General features: G+C 36.9%; 1 protein-coding gene and 1 pseudogene across 1 annotated transcript; both read right to left on the bottom strand.

Moving 5' to 3' along the window:
* Nucleotide 1: 1 nt before the first annotated feature.
* Nucleotides 2-669, bottom strand: LOC113229342 (annotated as a pseudogene).
* A 3,577-nt stretch (nucleotides 670-4,246) lies between these two features.
* Nucleotides 4,247-5,922, bottom strand: LOC113229334. Its single transcript, XM_026462890.1, has 2 exons — nucleotides 5,710-5,922; nucleotides 4,247-5,561 (listed from the first exon to the last, which is right to left on the bottom strand). The coding sequence occupies exons 1-2, from the start codon at nucleotides 5,920-5,922 to the stop codon at nucleotides 5,079-5,081; spliced, it is 696 nt and encodes a 231-aa protein (XP_026318675.1). The 3' UTR covers nucleotides 4,247-5,078.
* Between the last annotated feature and the right edge of the window lie 3,423 nt (nucleotides 5,923-9,345).

Raw genomic sequence — 9,345 nt, 5'->3', positions numbered from 1 at the left:
CTTCAGTAAATGTCTTCTTAGATTTATGTGACAAGAACATGTCAACTAAAGCCATGTTCTTATTCTTGATAACCAAAGTACGAGCAGAATTCCCTGCCCTGTCCCTGATTAATGTGTCTATATCACGTTTCAGTAACTCTCTAGCCACTTCTATTGAATTAGCTTGACATGCTATCATGAGTAAACTCCAACCATAGGTACTCATCTACAATGTTTATTTTGTCTGGCGTGTTATCTAATATCCGTATTAGAGTGTCAACATCGTTATTTTGGGCTGACAAGAACAAATCTTTACCTGTCAACTCTGTAACACTGAAATGTCGACGATTTTCAATTTTATGTATTACATTTGTTTTGGGTTTTTCGTATAAATCGTTTATAGCAGGTTCAGAATCTATGACATCTACGACTTCTTCTAAATACAGTCTCTTAGCTTGTTCGCCATTTAGTGAAGGCTTGTGTTTTGGTCTTTGTTCACTCGAGGACGGTCTCACGAAGTTACAATACTTGTCAGACATGTTTTACAAGGTCTACTTTAAAAAGAGAATGGTGGGACATATCAAAATGTAGCGTTATTTCAAAGACAACTAACATTAAACAAAAATTCAAATAATTCACGACTCCATTTAACTAAAATATGCTATAATTATATAAATCTTTCTAATTTGTGATACCATTGATACTATGACAGCTGGACAGATTAGTCAGTGTGACAGTTGTAGAGTTGTTATCAAAAAACCGTAAAACTTTAATAGGGTAAAAGACTTTCGGTTTATCAAATCTCACGCCCAAGAACAAGTTAAGCGCAACACTTAAAGCGCCCCGTATACGATCAAGTAATTTATCTTTATCCTTCAAACTTCACGTTTTCTTCAAACGATCAAATAAGTATGACATACTTGCCTGTAGTTCACACTCGGTGATCTCCTTGTACAAGTCGTACCGTAATTCTTTCTAATTTGTGCAGTGAGCAAGAATACAGATAAAGTGTTTCTAGCATTAACTCAATCATGTATTATTAAATCTTATCTTTTAGCTAGGTATTAAAAAAAAGTCTAGAAATTGATCCTTGCGTCCCCTAGATGATGGATGGGGGGAAGGTCGATAGTACAGCCTAGTCTTATTTAGGGTAGGGGCCATGTATCAACTAAACATGGTTGTCATCGGCATAGGTTGACATCGCAGCACTACAAGAAGTTCGATGAGTGACTTCGAGGGCAGTGCAATTCTGTTTTATAGCGGCGATGTCAACAGGCAACATCGTAATGGTACTGGTTTTATAGTGAATAATAAAGTGACTGAAGTGAAGCAATATTTCGAAATTTGAAGCTATATCTGATAGAATCAGTGTATTGCGCGTGAAGACCAAGTTCTTCAACATCACGATGGTCAATGCTTATGCTCCGACAGAAGTATCAGATGAGGAGGGTGAAGATTGCTTCTATGAAGAACTAGAAGTGGTGGTCGATCAGATTTCCGAATATGATGCTAAGATTGTAGTTGGAGATTTTAATGCGAAAGTTGGATGGGAGGAATTGTTCCTTCTCACAACCGGCTTACACAGAAAATATAAAGTTATAAATGAAAATTGTCAAACATACGGCTCAAACGAACAATATATAAATACAGAAATTTTAAAAGATATCTCCATTCGTAAAGAATTTGAAATTGAATTGAATAATAGATCCAAGGGATTAGAACTACAGGCATAGAAGAGGCACCTTTCTTTCACCACGTTTTTCGTTTCTTCTCAAGAAACGAAAAACGTGGTGAAAGAGTTAGGCCTAAAGATCCTTGGGAGAAGAAAACGTAATAAGAAACGGAAATGGTGGACAGGAGGATGCGAAACAGCTTTAGAAAAAAGGTAGAAGTATAAAATGTTGGCCCTTCAGGATAGCAGATGGAATGGAAACCATGAGGAGGCACAAAAAGGACTCAGGAAATTAATTAGGGAGACGAAAAGGAAAGAATCAGAAAATAAACTTACTGCAATGGACACTTTACAAAACCGAGCGAGTCGCGCAAGTTCTTTCAAGAAATAAGAACTATAAAGAAGGGCTACCGACCTATCACTCAGGTGATCGATGACGGTAAAGGAAACCTAATCCCAGGACCTGAAGCGCGGGGATCTGGGAGCGATTATGAGGCTAAAGAACAAATAAACAGGGGGATGATGGAATAGGAGAACTGTGGAAATATGGCGGGGGTGCAGTGCAATCAAGACTTTATGAGATAATTATTGTCGAAGACAATGTTCCAACTATCGGGGTATTGCACTGCTCCTAGCGGCGTACAAAATTCTCTCCTATGTACTTCTGGGCCATTTAGAGCCCTTTGCCGAAAATATAGGAGATTATCAGTGTGGCTTTTGACATAATTATAAGTGCTATAATTATGTCAAAACCAACACACTGACCAAATATTTCTCCTGAAACAGATTGTGGAGAAGAAGTGGGAGTATGCACATAGTATTCGTTTTCTGTTCGTGGACTTCGCGTAATTATTATTATATGATAGTGTGGACTGAGACGTACTCTTTTAGATGCTAAATCCTTCAAAATACCGCTCAAATTAACTAAGATGGTGGAGGTTGTTACCAAGTATAGTAGGATGAGGGTTAGGGTAGGCTCAAGTGTTACCGAAGACTTATTAAGGTGTTGACAGGCCTCAAGTAGTGGGACGCGCTGTCTCCGATGCTGTTTAACTTAATACTCCAACACGTCATAGCAAAAGTGATTGATGTTGATGGCGGAGTGGAGTTGAATGGCACTCATAAAATAGTAGGGTACACCGATGACTTGGCATTGCTCAGGCAGCGCGAGACTGAATTGAAAGCCATGGTAGAGGTGTTGGATGTGGAAGGAAAGAAGGTCGGTCTCAAAATTAACCGTGAGAAGATAGAATACTTTCGTATGAGACGATACAAAAATACACGAGAGGAAAGAAAAGACCTTCATGTGAAAGATACCATCTACAAAGGGGTTCCCAAGTTTAAAAACTTGGGATGTTCTGTAACAGACACCAATCAAAGAGAAGACGAAATTAACATCCAGATTCGGCTGCTCTTCACAAGGTTCTGGTGTCCAAGCACATTCGCAGTAAAACGAAGATCCGTGTCTACAAAACTGTAATTAGATCGATCTTGATTTACGGTTGCGAAGCTTGGACACTGACCTTGAAAAGGAAAATAAGTTGTTCATGGCAGAAAGAAAAATCTTACGGAAAATTCTGGGACTGACTCAAAGGGAGGATGGGAGCTGGAGGGCAAGGAAGTACCTTAAAATTGAACATCTAAAGTCCGAGCCCAATATTGTGGGAGAAACAAAAGCTGCGAGACTCCACTGGCTCGGACACGTGGAGAGAATAGGAGAAGATCGTGTCGCGAAAAGGGCTTACTTGAGACGACCGAAAGGACGCCGACCGGTCCGACGTCACAGGTTCCGCTGGAGCGATGAAGTCCTGAAAGATCTCAAGGACCTCGGTGCCAGTGGCTGGAAGGAGCAGGCTCAAGACCGGGAGAAATGGCAGACTCTGGTGCCGGAGGCCAACACCCACTTTGGGTCCACTACGCCACCGCAGTAAGTAAGTTGGTCTAGAGAATGGCTAAAATCAAAGAAAAATATACTCACGGTAATTTGTTACAAGTAATATTGCACATTTGTTGCGCAACGACGAACTATTGACGGTTGTTGTTGAGGGAAAGATGGAAGGAAGGAGACAGAGAGGAAGACCGAGAATGGCATTCTGTGACCAAATAAAAAGAAAGGTTAATGTGAGCAGTTACAGGGAGGTCAAGGAGTTGGCTATGGACCGTGAGGAGTGGAGGAGGCTACGCCGACAAGAGCATGGCTCTTAAATAAAATGAATGAATATTGCACACAGAACCAGATAGCTGACTACACGGAATCTAGCAAAATGATAGGTGATAACTGAAATTATGTTCAAACATATATATGTTTGTGAAACACGCCGTCAAGCTAGATTTCCATCAAACACGAGCGCAGACGATCAAAAAGTTTGACAAACACGTAAAAAATTTAAAATTAAATTATTTGGTAATTAAATCATCGGCGATTTAAATTCACCTTTGATGATATGATAAAAACGATCCAAGTCCAAAATGTCTTCACAGCTTGATGTACTCTTTGACTACCACATCGTAAACTTTTTACGCATATAAGCTCATTAGTCGTAAATAAATTGTAGTAAGCAATTAGAGTACCTTCTTTGGTAAATAAGAGAGATGGCGAAACTTCCGAGAGAAGTGAAATGGCTATAGTATGCGTAAATAGGGAATACATTCGAAACATACTTTTTTAGCAAAACTTGAATTAAAAAAAACTTAAAGTATTGTAGTATTATTGAAATAAATTAATTTGTGTTATGAAATAAAACATGAAAGCGACTCTTATTTCATTAAGTATATCTATGAAATGGAAACTCATCATCTTTCTCAAATTGCTAATAACAGATTGCAATATCAATAAACTCTTACTTTAAATGCATTTTCACAATGGATGTATTTAATGAAACAAATAAAATCAAAATGTGAATTTTTCGAGGTAACACGTTTGTCAATTATTTCTTGACTTGTAAGGAATTAAGTAAGGCATACAAGTAAAATGACCTACGATTCGGAAACAACAGACATTGACAACAATCACCATGGTATGATGTATCGGGCTGGACAGTTACCGTAATGCTTATAATTATTATTTTTACAAATTTGATCCTGGTACTGTTAAATGGAATAAAAATAATAATAATAACAAAAGGAACGTTATCTAGCAAAAACATGAAATTATATTTAATTTCATTACTTAAAAATGGACCTCTACTGAAACTAAAATCTACAGGTTCAGAATCGTGAGTATGTCTAGCTTGACACAGGATTTAAATTCAACTCTGACACTTCTAATAAGAACAGTCCAAAGGATCAAGCTATATGTGCCTTGACCGTATATAACTGCCCAGTGTCAACTCTAAAACTAAAAATACAACATAAACACTTGACTTATTAATTACTGTTACATTAATAAAAATTAATTATTTTGTTACGTCAATCTAGTTTTTTGCATTTATTTGTCACTGAGTTCCTTAGCAATCAACTTCAAAGCTTCAGTTTGTTCTTTCATTAGTTTAAGCTTTTGTCTTAGATAGTTCTTCTTAAAATTAATGTACTCTTCTTTTAATTCTACTTTTCTTCTTTCATGTACTGCTAAGAGATCACAGTTGAAAACACAGTTATTTGAATGCTTTGAACTGTGTTTGTACTTAGTTTGTGAATTGTTTTTAATTTTTTTTTGTGTGAAAACTTTTGGTTCAGGTGGGGACTCCGGTTCACTTATGGCTTCCATTTCTAAGTGGAAATTTTCTTCTTCATTATTTTGTTCTAGTTGTACAAACTCCGTGTTCTCCTGGTTATTAGTGTTGCTACTCGAAGACACATTTTTGAGGCCCAATGCCTCCTGTTCAGCCTGTGTGAGCATTACGAATGAAGGTGGGAACATTCCCTCAATTTCCTGACGTTTTTTAGCTTTTGAGCGAAGGTCTTGCCAAGTCTGTAAATAATAATTGGGATTTTAGTAGCAGATATTATTGGAGTCAGCTTATTTACAAGACAGCCGTGTTTTTCTTGTGGAAGAACAAGTTCCATTCTAGTCAGATCCAGAAAACTACAAAAAGATTTATCAATAAAAAAACATAAACCTTTCTCCACTGCCGCCAAGTCTTTTTAGAACCAGGTATAGCGTTGCACTCGTTTGCAAGGGTCTGCCACAGCCTTTGTGAGTCCCGGTAGTTAAATTCCGGAGTAACCTTACAGGATATCAGTTGAGGATTCTTTGAAACGAACTCAATCAGTTTCTTTTTTTGACGATAGGTTACTTGTACACCCCGCCGCCGTATTTTTCTATGCTCCATTATTTAATTACCGTCTTCATTGTTATATCTGACACATACGGCTGACGAATTTAAGATAAATTCTGTGGAAATACAGATTAACAACAACCAACAACCCCAAAAATCAGATTTTACTCGCGGATGTCAAATGAAATTAAATTTCTAGGCATTATCTCACACAAAATGAATGAAAGAGAGAACATTATACGTATTTTTAAAAGTTTATTTCACTCTTGTGTTCCTTAGCAATTTGTGTACAAAATAACTTCCTCACTAGAGTTGAACTTATCTTCAAACTTATAATTTAACTCTGTGAAAAGCGCGGGAAAGCTCGATTTAGGCGGGTTAATTTTTTCGGCTTAGAAATTGAATATTTAATAATAATTGTAATTAGGTGGTCAGGAGTGTAGTATTTGTGTAAATACTATTTATTTGATTGTATATATTGTTTTTTGTGTAAATAGTCATCGTCATCTGGTGAGATTTATTATTTTTCCTTTCGCCTAAAATGGACGAGCCCCCTGATCCAGGGGGCACAGTCCCCTCAGTTGAAACGTGATTATTGCCTCCAATGATTCCAGTATGGACACGGACCATACTGATAACTCTCTAAAAGGAAGAAAACGTATTCGGCAGCGTAAAATTTGCAAACATTGCAATAAGAAAAAACGTAGGTAAGCCTAAATCTCAATCAGACAATGGATGTGGTTGTTCAGATAGCGACATTTGCGGTACCAAGTTTAACAGTACTACAGAAGTTTTCTCGACGCCCCCATCATCTTCCCCGGTTCAGCCTGTTGCTGCTCCCATACCTACCCCTTCTACGAATACTAATACTACCCAGAAAGACCAGGATTTACCAGGCCGCCGATTGTTTGAGCATCAAGATATCTCTCCGTATGTAGTTCATGTAAAAAGATTAACCACTTCCTTTAATGACGGAACCTCTATACACCCAGTTCACTTTGGCAATTTTCTTAAAAATAATGGTTTTAAAAACATAATTAATGGTAGTGTGAAAAAGATTGGCAGGAACAGAGTTTCCCTATCCTTCTCAGACTTCCAGAGCGCTAATTTTTTCTTGAATGACACTAGTTTGGTAGCTAGCGATTACAAAGCTTTTATACCTACCTTCAGCATTACTAGAATGGGCCTAGTTCGTGGAGTTCCTGCAGACCTAACCCCCGAAGAAGTGAAAGAAAGTATGTCAGTTCCTATTGGTTGTGGAGATATTGTTAAGATAAGACGTTTAAACTATAAGGTGACTGTTGACAATCAAACTACGTGGAAACCCTTCCAAACTGTAGTTGTGACCTTTGATGGGCAAGTTTTACCAAAAAGAATATTTATGTTTTATAATGCTCTTCAAGTAGAATTGTACATCTTTCCAACTGTCCAATGCTATTATTGTTGTCGGTATGGACATACTAAATTGCAATGTCGTTCTAAGCCTCGATGTTTTAAGTGTGGGCAGGATCACTCAGGTGAATCCTGTTCTGTAGATGAAGGTGACGCTCAGTGCTGTCACTGTTCCGGGTCTCATTTAGCTACTAACAAGTCATGTCCAGAATATGAAAGGCAGAGGCGTATAAAAGTGTCTATGGCTCAAAATAGTATTTCTTATTCTGAAGCTTACAAACTTCATCCCGCCGTGACAAAGCCTTATGCTGATATTCTGGCTTCTCCACCTCCTCCACGTAGTTCTTTTACTTCCACTTCTCATAGTACTAATCCATCATCTTACAAAAAAACTGTCTTTTTAAAACCTAAAGACCCACCAAAGCAACGAACAGGCTATGATCAGAAAGCTCATAATGAGTTTGCTAAAGAATATAATAAGACCAATGAAAATTCTAGAGGAACAATGTTCAATTTAAATGATTATCACTAGTATCAGGTTTCTTACCACGGTATGACTTCTTTTTATTTTCCCGATATTTCGGAACGGTTGCACGCTCCATGGTCACGGGTTGACCATGGTCACGGGTTGACGGGCAGTCAACCCGTGATCATGGAGCGTGCAACCGTTCCGAATTATGAAAGTCTTAAAATCTATATAATGTTCAATTTTATTAATATGAGGGCATTCAGCCTTCCATAGTTGATATTATCTTTGATAAATCTATTATCCCAGTCTAATATGATAGTACCGTCCAACGTTGCTTGCTTAACTCAAAGTTTAAATGAAAACTAACATTCACTCCCAACGCAACGGTAATACAGTGGAATTGCCGAAGTATAGTAAATAAAAAATCTGACTTAATATATATTGTAAAGAAATTTAATCCTTTTATTATTTCTTTATCTTTATTGATTGTAAAAGTGCTCTGCAGTCATTATGTAAATTCCCTTTTAAATCAGGTAACATTTTCCCAATTATTTGTCAAATTCGTGAAGCTCTTTACAAATGCCATTCAAAGGGTCTTTATGTATTATTTGTGTGGATACCAAGTCACAGTGATATTAAAGGTAACGAGAGAGCCGATATCTTAGCTAAAGATGCAGTAAATAACGGTGATGTAGATTTATATAGAAACTTTACTTTACTTTACTTCAGTCATCACAAGAATGAGATTAGGACATACTTGCTTATCTGAACATCTTGCTAGACTTAATATAATATCTGATTCAATGTGCGAATGCGAACAAGACATTGGCAGTCTGAACCACCTTTTCTTTTCCTGTCCAAGATATGACCGTGCTTCATTTTTTCAATCTATAATTTCTTTACAAATTCCTTTACCAACATCTATTCCTCTGTTATTATCGTATAATAATTATTCCGTTTACAATGTTTTGGCTCAGTTTATAAGGAAAAATGATGTTAAAATTTAGATTATTATTTATTCAATTATCATTATTTTCAGCTATTACCTTTCATAATTTCCATCCTTCAATGGTTAGATTTACTTATAAATATACTACCTATCCTATCCTGTTGATCACCTTTCCAAAATTCCGTTTGCTTTTATTTTTATTCCGCGATTTCCTTTCCCCGTTTTTAATTTCATATTAATTTCCATAAACCCAACCGAAGTTCCACAACAACAACTGCTACGACAATAATAATTATCCTAAAATCTTAAGAAGCAAGAAAATATTTATTTGGAAGAATTATCAAAAATTTGCAACTGAAAGGCTGGACGCCATAGAGCCAAACTATAAGAGAGAGAAATTTAACTCCGTTATTAGTTATTATTTTTCTCTCATGGCAACAATATAAAAAACAGTCATTTTGGCGCGTCTTTCAATAACTATCATTCAAGTTCGGTGAATGGAGGAGGAGAGAACGCCGTAAATAATTTTTGCAAAATTTGGTTGAGAAATTCCACATAAACGTTTTATGGTGTGTGTAATTATGATATGATAAAATAGGTGCTTATCATACTACTATTGTGAAGTTAGTGCGTCATAATGGCTGTGGAACGAAGGTCTTCGCAGCGG

This window comes from Hyposmocoma kahamanoa, unplaced genomic scaffold (genome assembly GCF_003589595.1).
Source record: "Hyposmocoma kahamanoa isolate Upper Pololo Valley unplaced genomic scaffold, ASM358959v1 100096, whole genome shotgun sequence".
In the NCBI taxonomy this organism is placed as follows: Eukaryota; Metazoa; Arthropoda; class Insecta; order Lepidoptera; family Cosmopterigidae; genus Hyposmocoma; species Hyposmocoma kahamanoa.
The sequence above is the reverse complement of the archived record's forward strand: the minus strand, read 5'-3'. Positions and strand labels throughout refer to the sequence as shown.

What these genes read in the sequence shown, in the direction of transcription:
- LOC113229334 (XM_026462890.1), bottom strand. Translation starts at nt 5,922, where the DNA reads ATGGAGCATAGAAAAATACGGCGGCGGGGTGTACAAGTAACCTATCGT. An exon ending in CTTGGCGGCAGTGGAGAAAG is followed by an intron (nt 5,562 to 5,709) that starts GTTTATGTTTTT and finishes TATTATTTACAG; the next exon opens with ACTTGGCAAGACCTTCGCTC.